The following is a 17,795-nucleotide window of genomic DNA, read 5'->3' as shown; positions in this document are numbered from 1 at the left end:
ACTTGGTAATGACATAATTACTATAAATCGTCCCCTTAATTAAACAATAGTGTATAATTTTTTTGCCATTTCGAAATAATTGAGTTTAAAATTTTTGTGTTAGTAGACATCTAGAACAAAAATAATATTTCAATTGATCTTTTGACCCACTTTGTGGAAGTAGAATTTCACCAAATTTTGACTACATATAGAATGATAATTTTCAAATCAAATTTTATAGCTTTTTTAATAAGGCCACCTGTACATTTATTTTGCATGTATGTCGGTGAAACGTGTAAAAACCAAAATAAGTAAAAGTCTTTTTAGAAACGTCTCTTAATTTTTTATTTAAAATTCAATCCAATATTTGCATCCGATTACACATCATCCGTGAATGGCGATATATTATTAAAGCTGAGTGGACAATGACTGTGTAGTATTTGGTGGCAATTATCATGTCTCAAATAGGGAAAATGTCGTTTGTCGTCATCATCTAAACTGAAATTAAAAAAAAAAATGTAATAGAAAGAAAGTATCAAAAAAGCTTGGTTTTATTAAAAAAAAATTGTTTAATTAGCTGAAAAAATCTTAAGTAAATATATATTTAATTAAATTACAGTCTAAGCGGAAAGGGTCTTACACTTTTCCCATTTTCTTTGGGGAAATTACATCGGAATCCGATGCCTTGAGCCCATATAATTGGCTCTGGCACAATATTATTTTTGGCATTGACACAAGACTATATTATTGGAATAAATACTCGCATGTATGAGTGTGAATATTTTTAATTTTTATTTTATCTTTTTTGTATCCACAAACATGCGACTGGTATTTAGGAAATCCAAATATCTTTTGCCTCTTTTTAGTAACCGAGCGGTTTTAGATCTTGTTGTAGATACAGTTGTTGCATTTATGACTGAGTTTTGTGTTGTTGTTGTTGGCTTGCTGTCATTAAGATGGTTTCCGCTGACGGAAATAAATGCAATTTCCTTATCCGCATTATTATTATTATTATTTGAACTTGATGCCTGCTCTGTAACTAACAAGGAAGCTCTTCCTGAACTTGTTGTGGTGTGCGTATGCAATACACTTGTAACAAATACAACTACAACAACAAAAACACACATGCATTGACCGAAAAGGACCCTTTTTTATTTTAAGGTGTTTCCTTTTATTTCATTTCAACCAGTGTTTATTGCTTTTCTTGTCTTTGGCAAAACTCTTTTGCTCGGTATCAATGTCTGGAATGAACTGAATATAACTTTGTTGACAACTTCAATTACTTTCATTTAGTTTATTAGATTTTGTTTCCATCTTTGAAAACTGATAACATTCTTTGAGATGAAAATAATGAAAAAAACTTTAAATTCTTTATTATTTTCTTGTAAAACATGAGATTTTTACAAGAACACAAGATTTTTTTTACACCACCATAGTGGGGAGGGTATAATGCGTTTATTCAGATGTTTGAAACGCCCAAAAATATTAGTCTAAAACCAACCAACCAACCAACTTTCAGAGTCGATTAAACGGTGTCCATCCATCCGACCATCTGACTGGCTTGTGCGCAAAATACAGGTCGCAGTTTTGAAGATATTTCTATCAAATTTGGTACACATAATTTTTTCGGACCAAGGACGAAGCCTATTAAAATTGGCTGAAATTGGTCCATTATTTCACCTAGCCCCCATACAAATGTCCTTCCGAAATTTTACTTTATCAGTCATAAATCTTTAATTTATACATATATCTACACAAAATTCGCTCAAAATAAGTTTTATATATACGAAATTCATGTCACCAAATTTTGTTACGATCGGTCCATAATTAGTCATAGCTCCCAAAATACCCGTTTCACTTTAACTTGCATAAATCTCTTAAAAATTTTGATATGCACATAAAATTCAACATATATAACTTTCATATAGGCATAAATCATAAGACCTAATTTCAAGGTGATCGGTCAATAATTGTTCATAGCTCCCATATAAGGCCCACTTCCTAAAATCACACGATTATAAATTATTGATATTTTAAAAGAAAAATGTTTTGATATTTTAAAAGAAAAATGTTTTGATATTTTAAAAGAAAAATGTTTTTTTTTACTTGTTTTTTCTTTTTGTTGTTGTTTTGTTTTTAAAACTTTTCACATACCGAAAAATTACATATCGCACTTGATCAACAAGAGGGTATTAACTCAAAATTTTGAAAATTTCACTTTTTTCAAGAAATTAACTAACAACATCAATATCTATCTACTGTAAAAAATTCATCCCGAAAACAATATTTGAGACCAGTTTCGTGATAATGTAGTGACTATTTCAAGTTAATACAAAAGTAGAAATAGAAATACATCGTAATTTTCATTAAAAAAAGTATTATATTTAGTTGAGCCTTTATTCAAGTTAAAAATTATCTAATTGTTTTATTTATATTTGGTTGTATTTTGAGTTGATACTGTTTTGTTGATAAAATTGGTTGTACTTTATGATTTTAATTCGAAATGTGACTCTTTTTATAATAAAATTGTTCACATTTTTTCAGAAAAATGGTATTAACTCAAAAAATGGATTTTTTTTGCAATAATTGGAAACATTGAAAAGAAAAACAATGTAGTTATATTTTTAAATGGAATTTACATACACAGAAAAAAGAAATTCATAATTGGAATGAATTTTGTAATAAATATTATTAATCGAACTTGACTTTTTTTCCCAAACTTATTTCATTCAAAATAAGAACATGTTCATAAATATTATAAAATTTTACATGACGGAAATTTTTGCTTTTTTTACTTAATTTTTTTAATAAATTGCATTATAATTCAGTATTATATAATGAATTAGTGCAAGAATATTTGCATAATAGCCATATATTGGCCAATATTTTAAGATAAAAAGGAGAATATCTGAAACTTAAAAATTATCATTAAACATAATAAAACATTCATAAATATAAAAGCATTTCATCCTCTTAAATCAATTTAATCATTTTCGCGCTTTTTATATCATTTTGTAGCTGAAAATCATAAAAAAACTAAAAATTTTCCATGAAAAATTTCAAACATTTTTGAACAACATAAAAATAAAAATGAAATTGAAATTATATTTTTCAAGCCTTCTAGATTTTATTTCAAAACATAAAATATTAAAAAAATCATACTATTTAAGAAATTATTTATAAATGTTATGAATTGAAATCAATGAATTCGAATCATAATATTTATGTTGAAACTTTTTTCTGTGTACTATGATGTATTCAGACTTTCAAAAAAAAATTTTAAAATTTTGAGTTAATACCCTCTTGTTGATCAAGTGCGATATGTAATTGTATGACATATACATTTTATATCAATTGGGTTTTTTTGATAAACGACTTTACCAGTACATATCATATACCCCTCACCTCATCTTCAAAAATTTTAATTGTTTACCCTGATGTATTGTTTTTTACATATACGATATTTCTACGTAATTTACAATAGCAAAATATTTTTTTTTATCTTTTACCATCAATAATTCATTATCAAATTAGTTTAACTTTAACACATTTTATACAAACATTTCGGTCTGGAAGAAACAGCTTATTTAGTGACAAAAAATGCTGTTCCTTGTGCGAAATATATAGAAATTACATATGTGTGGAAAACCACACACCAGGGTAAGCAACAATTTTACTCTCACCACTCCCTGAAAATTATGTTTGGTTAATCGTTTTTTAGAAAAAAACTCAAACAAAAAAAATACTCAAAATAATCACACATACAAGTGTTGTTTTTTTCACATAGTTTTTTCTACTAATACATTCTCACCACTTAGGTTTCTGACAACTGACTTAGGTCTTTGACAGTAGAATTTCCGCTCTATGTCTATTCTCTATGGTTTGAATTTTCATACAGACTTTGAGCTCAAATAATACTCGTTATTCCCATTAAATTTAACAAGACTTTTCCGACGGAAACCGGGATTTTCAGGCCAAATTTTACCGAACCTTAAATCATAAATCGGCCTAATTGGAAAGAAACCGAAACTTTTCAAATGTACTATACATTTCTGTAGTAACGAGTTTTAGTATTTTAAACATGCAATAATTAGAATAAAAAAAAACTAGTAACTAGATTCTAGTTATTGCTCAACTTACGTAAATATATATTTTAAGAGTTTGAACAACATTCCACTACTGAATTCACTTTCCGCATCCAAATGGGCTGTACAATATGATTTCAATACACAAGCCTGACCATCCAGACCATTACTAAAAAATAGTAAATATAATTTAAAGTAAAAATATGTATGTATATAGAAATATTAATAGAACTTACCCATCTAAAACATCTGTTAATGATTGAAAAACATCTCTTTTGAAAAACGGCCTCCTACGATCTGCCTTATCTGGAAATGGAAAATTGGCACGAAAACCAAAACCATAGCCCCACAATGTATTCACTTTAAGAATGTTGTTTTTAACTGTGGTACGCCACTACAAGCAAAATGTAACAAATGTCATATGGCACATAATAATATAGAATTAGTAGGACTCACCGACATACGAGATCCTTTGGTGAAATCCAAATATCGTTTGCCTCTCTTCAACGTTGGCAGGTTTGTGTCGTGGGTTTCATTTGAATGTACTTCGTATTCCGATGACAACAATTGACCGTCCACATTTAACTGTGCCGATAAAATGAAAATGAATAAAATGACTAAAAGATTAACACAAAATAATTGCATTTTTCCTATTCCCACTAATTAATGGAAATTTCTTTAATTTGCATGTACGTAGAGTAAAGTTTTAATTGTTTTTCGTATGTTTTCGTGTGTGCGTTTGCAATAAATTATTTAAAATTTATAGTTTTACTTTATTTCTCGCTCTCAACAATTAATTTTGCAATAAAATAAGACAATAAAATTAATTTATTATCCGCTATCCACAAACATTTCTTTTCATTTCACGCTCTTCTCATTCACATTCTTTGTATTTCTTTTTTGCCACTCATTTTTCAGGACACTCTTTGCTGTTCTTTTCCTGTTTCTGTTTCTGCTACTGATTCTGTTTTATATTATTTTATTTTATTATATTGAAATGTTTCCAGTGGATTAAAGGTTGTTAACACTAGATGTTGAGTATTGTTAATGTTTTATTCGTTGACTTTTTCTCTTCTGTACTTCAAGTAAAATAAAATAAATTGTCTTTAATGTCTTTTTATCCATACGAATAAATTTACATACATACAAACAAACATACAAATTCATTTATTCATATTTATTTTTCTTTGATTTTTATTTATTCTTCTCATTTGTGTGATAGTACATGTACGAGTATCTTATTAACTGTGTCTTTATGTCATCATGATTGTCACATCAGTAAAATTCAGTTAATATTCGAATTGAACACTTAAACCTTGCATGACGCGTACATTACTTTGTACTAATAAACATTTAATTTAAACATAAACAGGTAAGAGTATTATATTCGGCTATGCTGAATCTTTTATACCCACCATCAATATGTAGTTTTTGCCTTCTATGGTCCGAACTGTACTGAATTTGATAGATTGATTATTTTTTTAAAACTTTAAATGGCTTATGTCAATATGATTATATATATTTATATTATTTATGAACAATATAGAGGTTATATGGGGGTCAATTATGGACTGATCCTCATAAAAGTGGGTAAAAGATTTGATTCACATAAAACTTGTTTATGTCCAATTTGATCACGATCTTTCACGAACTTTCAAGTCATTTTCTGAGTGGCTCATTGTATGTAGACTACTTTACATTATAATTTCAGAGTACTTAGAAATAATTAGTGGAAAATTGTATCAGGATTGCCGCATAGTTAACATATTTATAGCTGCTTCAACAGTATTCCGGGGGACCGATATTCCTCATTTCCAGCGAGATATACTAATGTGGGTCTGCGACAAATATTTTAATGTGTTATAAACGGAATAGTAAATTTTTGCCTTTGAAAAAATATAACAACCAATTCATGCGAGTTATAGGTGTATCTAATATTTTTAAAATTAACATTACCTTAAATCGATATTAGATTTACATCTGTATATTTTTAGCATTCATAAGCACGAGTTTGTCTGTACATTCATATTCTAGCATGTAGTCGTTAACATGCATTTCAATGAATCAAATCAATTCTAAATCTGCCTTTAAACTATTTGAAAATATATCTTAGTTAAAATGATAAGAATTGGGGTCTTAGTGCATATGGCATAAATATTTTAAAATAATATTTATCCAAATTTATCTGTAAATAGATTTGAAGGTAATTTTGGTATTTCTTTAACCCATTTTCTAACTATTTATGCTGTTGGATCACTAAATGTCCTCACTACATAAATTTTGCTTTTCCAATTTAGTAAATTTTGCTGTTAAAATTGTGTAGGGAGCCCATCTCTTTATATTTGTTAAGTTTGTTTTTATAAATTAGGTTATAGGCATATTTTACTCCCCAATCTTTTCTATAGAAACACAACTACAAACAAAAAAGAGATTAGTAAACTAATAAAAGGAATTTCAAAATTTATATAATATACATATAAGTTCCAACTTCAATCGTGAAAATATTCTCAAATTGGGAAAATATTCTTTCGGTATATGAAATAGTTAAGCTTCATATTCTCGCCATTTGCATAACAAAATATCTGTACATAATAAGAGTAGAATAAATTGGCTACTTGATCTTATTGAACCTCCAAACACAAATTTTCCAGCCATGTATGGCGGGCTTCATGTACTTCATGATTTTAAAAAAACAATATGATCTGGTGGAAACTTATGTAATCTTCAAATTCATATCCTAGCAATTCCATTCAAAAAGCCAATATATGTTGTCCCATTTTCAGAACATTTTCAGAACAAATATAACCATACTATTCAAACATAATTTAAGCCTAGTTAAGTTATCACGAGAAGTGCAGCTACATATACATACATACATCTCCAGACTATATAAAAACATGGAAAGACATAAAGAATTTATCCATCTTCTCATCGCAAGTGGCAGATTCCAACTCACATTATATAACATTCGTAAAGAAAAATTCAATTTATGATTAATATGGAAGCCAAGCGATTTAAACGTTCTCACCGGCTCAATACTCACAACATTTAGGAAAATATTTAGACGAGAATACCAGATTCATCTAAAAAGAGAAACTTAAAATCTGTTTATATTCAACTTTTTTAAAAATAGACTCACTTCCTTCATTTCATCACAGTTACAGTCAAATATGTTGCACTATTGTACAAAATTTGTTTTCTGTATTTGAACTGTAGATTTAGCCCGAATATCGTACTCAAATTTAAGAAATCATTATTTGAATTATCTGTAATAATATGAAAATGTATTTATTTGTATAAACTCGTATTTACGTACATTCGTACATAGTTATTTATGTAATCATATGTTTGTATATATGTATGTATGTATGTTTGTTTGTATATTAAAGTCAAGCTACTTTACTTCCTCCACGACTTGAGAAACTAAGCTGAAAGCTGTTTGGAGAAAAAGTAAATGTTCTATATTTTTGTTGACATTTGACAATTTGTTGACAATTTAAGAAGTAAATAGAAGCACTCCAAATGGAAAATGTGTAAATTACTTTTACTCGTACGCATGCATCAATTTATTATGGAAACTAGACTTAAATTTATGTATTTTCGAAAACTAGAGTAAATTTATCTAAAATATTTTATTATTAACATAAATTAGTATATCTGAAGGGGTAAACATGATTTGAATATCGATATACTTAACTATACCTATAGATTTTTTTAAATTCTATTAAAGGCATTTACAAATTACTAAATATTTATGCTGTAAAACACTTACAAAATATTATTAATAATCTCAACTTGTTTGAAATTCCTGAAAAATGTTTGTTTGTTCAAAAGAAGCGCCGATGATATACATAGCTACTCATAAACACTCTTAAATAAATATTTCAATGTTTTTTTAAAAAACACACATAGTGTTACAGTTTAAACAAAAAAATTCCGTTAATACCAAATCAAATACACAATAAAACAAACGGCAAGTCAGTCGGTCAGCTACGGTCAAAATCATTTATTGTGAATCACAAGTTATCACCCAGGTGTGAATATTCATTCAATCGTTGGTAACGGTAACGGTTCCAAGTTCTTAAACCGCTAATTAATACAACATGAAGGTGCCCTACTTTTTCTACAAATGTTAAACAAGAATCTAGAATTCTGTTTGATTTTGTTTGTTGGCTGCATGAATCGTGCTGATTTTAATAAACTTTCATTCTTAAATATACTACATACAATTATTCAGAAGTAGGAAATTGTACAAATCATTTTATTAAATAAATTAATGTTTAATTAAATGATGAAATTTAAATCTGTAGTGTAATATTATTCTAACACACACATTTAAGATATTATTTACCAGCATAAGACAAAAATCAGTTCGAACTACGACGAGTTTTTAAGAAATGGAAAAAACTGAAACTACTTCAAAATTCTCTTAAATCCAAAACTTATTGGTGCAGAATTACCCCCTGCACCATAATCAATTTTTAATTTTATAAAAGGTTTATCAGACAGATTTTCCATACAAAATCTGTTTTATAAAACTGTAATAAATATAAAAATTGATTATGAATAAGGATTTAGGCTTTATTTTTCTTCTTTTTTTAAACAAAGTCATTATTTTGACATATGACTTGAAGTAAATGAGCATTAGGCAAACTCGACCTCTATACTTAGTCAAAGCCTAAAAATTAACTCATTAATTTTAACCCTCTAACCGGCCAATTTTATTTTGAGGTAAAAAAATATGCCAGATTATTGTTTGAATAAAAAAAATACGTTGGAATAAAAAAAAAACAAAAGACAAGTGCACGTTCATATTTATCTCAATAAGTAAATTGTTTGTCTCTTTACACACATTTATCGTTATAACGGGAGATATAAGTAAATAAAGCAGCATTACATACATTTAATATACCCCGCCTAAAGGCAGCCTTGCCGGTTAGAAGGTTAAGATACCATACCGAAAATGTCAATTCTACGCAATTTCCAGTTGTATTTCAGATTTTTTATTAATTCAATCATACATTTCTGAAACATACGAATTGGTTATTTCTGTGGAAACATTTTGGTTTTGGCTTTTAATTGTAACAAAGTTCATGTAAACTTCATTATTTTTTTTTAATAGGAGTTCATTTTGTCATTGCTGTAGAGTATAATTTGAGATATAATTTGACTTTTCTCCAATTTGTTTAAAATTATAGCAAACAAACTGTCTAATGTAGAGTTTCCAAAAAACCGAAGAATTTCAAAACCGCGGTTTCAGTTTTAAAAAATTGAAAACCGATAGGTTTCGGTCGGTTTTGTGATAATATATTAAATATCAAGTGTTATTGTTGATAATATAGGAAAAGCTAACAAATTTGAAATTCAAACTTAATGGGTGTTCAAGAGGTTAAAGGAAAATTGGTACATTTTCTTTTAATTGTACTTTTTTAATATATTAAATTATTACATTAAAGTTGACTAATATCCATCTCAGTAAAGAAATAATCAAGAATAGGGTCTCAATGGTATTATGATACCAAAAAAGGAGAACTAAACCAAACTAAGGAGTACTTTTTCGTTCTTCAAAATGGTACTTTTTGAATTTTCTATAATATTGAAACTATAATCAGAAAATTACTTTGATTTCAAACTTGACGGGGGTTCAATTGTGGAAAATTGGTACTTTATCTTCTAATAAATTATTTATTATTTAATTCTAATAATACGTTTCGAATGAGCTAGTATCCACATTATAATGTAACAATAAACTTGAAACTATTACTATTAATTCACAAAAGGAGAAGAAGCGCACCGGGTCAGCCAGTACTCCATACTTTTATTGGATATTTGAAAATATCTAACTCCCATATGCATAAACAATTTTTAAATTTATAAAAGGTTTATAAAACAAAATTTCCATTCAAAATGTGTTTTATAACCCTTTGATAAATTTAAAAACTGTTTATGCATATGGGGGTAAGTCATTGTTAAAAACACTTTGCATCCTTTTTTTTAATTAAATAAATAAACAGTCATTTGAATTTTAATTGTCAGGAAATACTTGGATGAAAAAGTTTGTTTTTCATTTCTAAATTTTTAATTTTTAATAATTGTCGGTTTCGGTTTTAGGCCTTGAAACCGCGGTTTCGGTTTCAATTAAAACCGAACCCGAAACTCTAGTCTAATGTCATATTTAATACATCAAATATAACAATTCAATATGAAATCACATAACAACACATCTAATCGAAATCAGAACAAATATTGAATTGTTCTACGGATTCTTCTAGCAAATCAATACTGACTCGCCACCATTGATTCATTACATTTTGATATAAATTCTTAAATTATATACTTAGTACATATGTACATATGGGCAATTCCATATCATCGTACGTGACATTTGTACGCCTATAGAGTGGAATAGATTTTGCAAAAATAAGAGTATCTGCAAAATAATTTAAAATAATAAAAAGTTCTTTCAAAATATTGTTGTCCAAATTGTTGAGCGAAATAAGGGTCGAAATAAGGATATCGTACGTGACATAAAACGGAACTCATTTTGAGGTACATGTAGAAATATGCAAAAATATTCGAATCGTGTGAGGCGTTATGTTTTCTTTTAATTTCTTACACTAAACGAAATATTTTTCCTTTACAATCCGTCATATTTAAATAAAAACAATCTTTGGATGATTTTATAATAAATAAAATTTAATATCGTACGTGATATACCGTACGTGACAGATTTTTCTCTTATAATAAAACAATATATATTCTGTAAATATAAGTATACAAAAACTAAAAAAAATAATAGAAAATATACATTCGGTTTCAATAAACAATTTGACATTTCATACTACAAGCTAATTGGGAGCCTAGTTTTCGCCACAATTTTAGCCTAAAACACACCTAAAACATTAAAAAATTAAATAAAATCAGTTAAACTATTATTTTTGTCCTTAAAATGTTGTAATAAGCTCTAAATGCTTTCACATAGTAATAATTTAGGGTTTTCTCCTATTAAAATCATCTTGAAAAAAAGTTTCAAGGCTTTTTGTGTTTTCAGTCGTGGTAGCGATTCTCGTGGAATTGCCCATATGTATGTACATAAGTATGTATGCAATTGTGTGTGCATGCAGATAAATATAGTACATATCAATGCGTGTGCATTTCTATAAATCTTCAAAATGTCAATGTTTAAAATGCATTTCCTATTAGACATTGAAATTAATTACTCTGTTAGATTTATTACACAAACTAGATGTGTTGTTTTCGAATCAATTTGTTAATTTTATAACTTGAATTTATCATTTATTCACTCACTCACTCACTCACTCACTCATTCATCCACTCAAATGATGTTTATTAATTAGTTGACTTTCTACGAACACCTGACCGTTTAAACTTTAAAGTGTAACAATGGAACAAAATGGAATTAATTAGCAAATTATATAAATTCCTTGAATTTTATGCATTTCATTTGTGTGTTGGATAATTGTACAAAATCCCCCCAAAAAAATGCAAATTTTGTTATTTGTTTATGAAATTAGTCAGAATCGATGGAGATGTAAAATGTGTTTGAGATTATAACAAATGACATGACAGGACATTGTCATTGTCATTGTGCTGAACGTACTTAGTTTGTTCTACTTGTATGTATGTATGTATTTTTTAATTGAATGTTCGATGTTTATACTCTAGCCTAAATTGTAGGATTTTGTTTCGATTATTGTACCCTACATCACCATACGTTGGAACGCCACATGTATGTATTTACCTTGTTCATGGTTATACAAAGCAAACATACTGGGACAAATTTATATGTAATTGGAATGGGGATCATAAATCTGTTTAATAAAATAAATCTGGTGATAAAATTACATTCAGTAAATGTTATATTTATAGATTTACAAGTTTTATATCAACGAAAATAAAATTACAAAATTTACTTTAACTCTAAAACATTCAAATTCATATTGATGTCTAGACAACATTTTGCATTACCTCTACGATTATTACTTCTAACTAATGTAAGGTATTTTATCGCGGTTTAGACCGACTATAATATCATACTGTTTTTGCAATTGATATAAAAATTTTAATATCTGCATACTGATGACAAGCATCAATTTTAAATTATAACACCACCACAAAACGATGTTACGATGTTGTGATGTTGGGATGATATTAATAAATTATCTGGTGTACAAAATAATTATAATGGAGAGGCACTTTCAGCATAAAATGATAAATACATTAACGAAATGTGCATGAGTCCGAGCGACGACCACTCATAAATTCATTTATTCATACTTATATACATATTAGGGTATTCAATCGATTAACCGTTAATCGGTTAACCGATTAATTTTTGTCGGTTAACTGTCCGAATAATTTAAAATTGACGATTTTCAAATAACGAATAAACCGATTAATTTGTGTCGATTAACCGATTAACCGAAATGTCTCTTTTTTGCACTTTGTACAGAATTATTTTTTAAAATTTAATTTCTTAACTCGTGACCATTCCCTTCTAGCAATAGTTATTAGAAGAATAGTACGGAAACTGAAACTAAGGAATTTGGAAATGACATTTTTTCTAGAATATTCTATGATGAACTTTGTGATAATGAGTTGAAGGACGACATGGTAATAGACGAAACTAAAGACATTACTGAAACGAGTCTTTAATCAGAACTTAACGATACTATTAAAGTATTCAAAATCTGAGAAATTGGATACTTTTTATCGTACCTTATTTACGATTTTTCCAAATCTACAATCAGTGAGATAGTTTTTTCAAGTCAAGTTTAATTAAAACTAAAAAAAGTCTTTTAAAATTTAAGCATTTAAATTACATTCATTTTTTAAAAGATTATTTTAGAAGATCTCCTTAAAATCTAAAGAAAAGAACTCACATGTGTATATTTTTATTTATTGTTTTGTTGAATTATTATGTTTTTTATGTTTTTGTTCTTTTTAGTAACAAAATGCTTATATAAGTATACAAAATTCGTGTTTTTCTTTTCAATTTAAAATTAAAATAGAAATTATTCGGTTAATCGAATAATTTAATATTAACCGATTAAATCTAAACCCCGATTAATTATTTGCTCGATTAACCGATTAATCCAGAAACCCGATTAATTGAATACCCTAATATATATGTATGTACTTGCATAAAACAGGTATACATAAATACGACAACATATTAGTTTATGATCTATAGATACTAATAATGTATGTAGTACATTAGGGGACTCCAAAGGTATAAATAACATTGTTCTGAAAATTTTATCAACATTTTTTTTTCATTTAATCATAGACTTTTAAATAAAATAAAATGTAAACATTTTCCTGGCATCATTAATTTGATACCAAAAACAAAGTAAACAAGTAAGAGAGCTATACATATTCGGTTGTGCCGAATCTTATATACCCTTCACCACATTATACTTCAAAATAAAAATTTTAAATATTTTTAGGTAAACAAAATTTTTTTCATTTTTTGGAAAAAAAATTTTTCGAATAGTTTTTTTAAATTAAATTTTTTTTAATTTTAAAATTTTTTGTTTTTTTCAATTTTTTTTTAATATTTAGCGAAAAACAAACTTGGTGAAAAAACAATTCGGGTTAAAATATATTTTTTTCGATTTTGAGCCATTATAGGTCCAATTATGGTTTTTATACGTCGTTGCAAAGGTCTTTGAAATATATATCATTAGATATCCATATTGTCTATATTAATGACTTAGTAATCCAGATATAGGTCAAAAATCGAGGTTGTCCTGGCTTTTTCCTTATATCTCAGCCATTTGTGGACCGATTTTCTCGATATTAATGTATCGTGTATGTAAGATATTTGGGGGCTTCGGAAAGTTCATTTCAACATACAGGCAGACAGCTTAATCGACTCCGCTATCTATAAGGATCCAGAATATATATACTTTATAAGGTCGAAAAATTATATTGTGGAAATTACAAACGGAATGACAAACTTATATATAAAAATAACCTCTATCTTAGATTTTCATGAAAATTTGTTTTTGATGGCAAAATATTCAGAAAGTTCAAAGAAAAACATATATTTTTTGCAACTGATTGACATTTTTGTAATTTTTCTATCATAAAAAATTATACATATTTCTGAATGCAGAACTCTCTATCTTTTTGAATAATTACTTTTTATTACTTTATTTTGTGTAATATTTATTCACTTATAATCTGATCAAATATTATAGATTGACTAAAATGTTTTCGAGATATCGCCTATATCATATCTTTTTAGAATGTTTTTGCATCTATCTATGGCAGTAATGCAAAATATAAAAATATATTGTAAAAGAAAAAATTTATGTTTTCTGAAATAGAATATTTGAATATTAAAAAATGTTCCCAAAAATATGGTTTTCCATTCTAAGAAATACTAAATGAGTACTAATTATTTCCCTGCAGGGAATATTGAAACTATACTGACTTACTATTGTCACAGTCGCCAGTACTAGTGATTTATTGTACCCCAGACAATGCTATTTACTATAGACATTTAACATGTGCGTGTCTTTGGAAGTCTAATCATGACATTAGTACTATTGACTAGGTACTACTTTTGGGACCATATGTAGACATTGAATTCAGCGACAGACATATTAGTAATTCTAGTCTACACTTTTGGTATTTTTCTGAAGTAGATGTCGATAACGAAACTGCATATATTGTTAACATTTGACGTTGTATTAAAAAATTAAAAGACAAAAAGTTACGAATTGTTGTTGACAAAATGGTTTTTCTCATCAAAGGCCCAAAAGTCACCAAAATAGTCGAAAAATCTGGTGACTTGGATACACTTGTCCCCAGGTTTTCTTCAGGGTTTGAATAACTAGTAATTTAACTAGTTGATATGGGTTTATTAAGTTCAATATATTATTTTTATTAGAGTATAAAGATCCACAGAGTCCGACCGAAACCGGTTCTTTCAGGATGAAACCGAAGCGAACCTAATATCATTATTCGACCTAATCTATTAATTTCCGAAAAAAATTAATTACTATGTCGGACCCTACAATCAATATCATCTATTTTATATTTTTAATTATTTTTATTGTACAGGTCTAATCTTACTTAATGTCTTGGACAGATTTGCAACAACCATCTAAACTCTAACCGAATTTGCTAAAATTTTTGTTATAAAGGCCACCCTAATGTTGATATGTTTGTATGTATGTAAGTTGTGAGAAGTTTATTTCCATACAACCAACAACAACAACAATTATTAAAATATTAATAATAATAGTAATAGATTTACATGATAATCTAACAAAATGATTGAAAGCTTTTAATAAACATTTTGATGCCTACAGAGTCTAAATTGCACTTAAATAAGTATGTGAATTAATACGACACACATGAAAAACTCCTTCCAATAAAACACTATATTGTAAGTATTGTCTTAAGAGATAATATTTTGGGAAACATCATAAAGCAAACCAAAGTTTATTTTAATACAGACAAATTTGGTAACAAAACCAATTTTTATGTGAGTCGGAAGCAACTGCTCAGCAAACGCAGACATTTGAAATCAAACTCGTTGTAACTCTACATTCATATTTTTTGTTTTCAATAAATTCATTAATATATAAGAACAAATATTTTGCAACGAAACTAGAGAAAATAAACTAAATTATAAAATAAATTTTGAAGGTAAAAAATGTAATATTGCTGTAGCTAATGGGAAGACAATTTTAAAAATTAGAAAGGATCTATTTTGCTGCACGCAAATGAAAAATATAGTTGTACATGTTTACTATAACCATTTCAACATTTTTACAAGTTTTTTAACAATATTATGGTAACTGTAATTATTTATATGATTCTGGTAAGCATAATATGATAAAGATACGATTCACATGATTTTTGCAATCATATAGTATATATGTATATTGTTCTCGGCTTATGGTTATCCTAATCTGAGACAATATAAAAATTATCATGAACATGATTGCCATAAACATATATTTAATTACTATTGTACAATCAGATTGCGATTATCATGTGGATGGTAAATTTACCATATTATGGTTACCGCAATCATATAAATAATTACAGCGACCATAATATTGTTAAAAACATCATATGCACATATTTCTTACAATATTGGTGTAATTGTAATTATTACTAATGTGGTTTCAATATGTATGTATGTATATTAGGGCTATAACCAAATTTTGGACGTAGCACCACGCGATGGCAAATATTGTGTTACATTTGTTTCGGTTCATTTTGGAATAAAATCCTCACTCAAAAAAAGTCAACATTTTCTAAAATTTTTATTACTAAAACAGAGGATTTTTCCCGTTACCGCAAATTTTAAATATAGATACGAGCCAGTTTTTTGGATATAAAAAAAAATAAAAAAATTATTTCCAAACTTTACCGAGTTTTGTGGATGAACTTTTTTGACAACCGCGGATAAATAATACCAATTTTTTTAAATAACTTTCAATTGGCTATTCGACTATGCTAGGGCCATTTTGATATTTGCAATAAATGTAACAAAGTTATAGCCCTAATGTATATATTAGAATATGTATTTTTTAATTAAAATTTTTAAATTGAACAACAAACTATTATTCAAATATGTTTGCTTTTAAATGTATGTATGCGGATTTAGATTCGAAAATGATTTGAAAATATCATTTGCTAACAAGTTAATCAAATGTAATTTGTCAAATGTTTTTTTTTTCAAATCAACCTCAAATTTGAGAATAACGTTTGATTTCAAATGTTAACATCATCATATTTCAAACGCTTGACTTTGAGTTTGTTTTTAAAATAAATATATTAATCCGAAATTTATAGAATATATTTAATTAAAGACATTATCCCGTTAACTATTTACCAGGAGTATTTGAAATATATAGACACTCAAAGTTACCTTTCTTTTTTAATCTGTATAGTAAAAAACAAATAAAAATTTTCAAACCCCAAAGAGATAACACTAACTAGTCTGCATACGCAGTTATTTATTATGGCTATTTAAATATAGTTAAACATTTTTATGAATCAAGTTTATGTAGAAATAAAAAATAACGTTCATTTGCGACAAGAGGATCATAATTAAAATTTTGCGATTACAAAACATTCATCTGGCAAAATTATTTCAAGTAATCCAATTAATCCGAAAATTGACATCAAAACACCCGATGTAGACAAACGTTATTTAAAGAATAATTGAATATCTCAAAACATTCAAAGTCATTTTACTAGAAACTATGTTTGGGCGATATGTATGCGTGAGTACTCTTTAAATACACTGTTTAATAATTTTAAAAAAATATTCGACAATGAGGTGTTAATATGACTATTAAACGTTTTAAAAAATGCTCTGCATCGTTTTAACATATAACTGTTGAAAATTGGGTATTTACTCTAATAAATAGCCAACAACTTCAGGTTGATAAATTTTTAGAATAATTCTTACAGTGAATGTCGAAACATTCATATTAAACAAAATGTTTATATATTACACAAGAAAGTAAAATTCAAAGTGGGACCATGAGGAAATCTCGAGATAATAAACATTTAGTAAAATGTTCATAATATTTCGAAGAATAATCGACAAACTTCAAATATATTTGTAGACATATCTGTTCAATTAGTTGTCTTATTAACACTTATACAGTTGTCTTATTAACACTTTAGTTAAATTTATCTGCTGGGATAGTAAATTAAAATATATTTTCTCTA

At 27.3% G+C, this 17,795-nt stretch overlaps 1 protein-coding gene across 1 annotated transcript; it reads right to left on the bottom strand.

Annotated features, from left to right (window-relative positions):
- Positions 1 to 299: 299 nt before the first annotated feature.
- LOC135963657 (uncharacterized) lies at positions 300 to 4,724 on the bottom strand. The gene is made up of 4 exons (XM_065515600.1): positions 4,521 to 4,724; positions 4,301 to 4,458; positions 4,120 to 4,233; positions 300 to 477 (listed from the first exon to the last, which is right to left on the bottom strand). Exons 1-4 carry the CDS (start codon positions 4,707 to 4,709, stop codon positions 357 to 359), a joined length of 582 nt encoding a protein of 193 aa, XP_065371672.1. The 5' UTR covers positions 4,710 to 4,724; the 3' UTR covers positions 300 to 356.
- Between the last annotated feature and the right edge of the window lie 13,071 nt (positions 4,725 to 17,795).

Source organism: Calliphora vicina, chromosome 1 (genome assembly GCF_958450345.1).
Source record: "Calliphora vicina chromosome 1, idCalVici1.1, whole genome shotgun sequence".
Lineage (NCBI taxonomy): Eukaryota > Metazoa > Arthropoda > Insecta > Diptera > Calliphoridae > Calliphora > Calliphora vicina.
The sequence above is the reverse complement of the archived record's forward strand: the minus strand, read 5'-3'. Positions and strand labels throughout refer to the sequence as shown.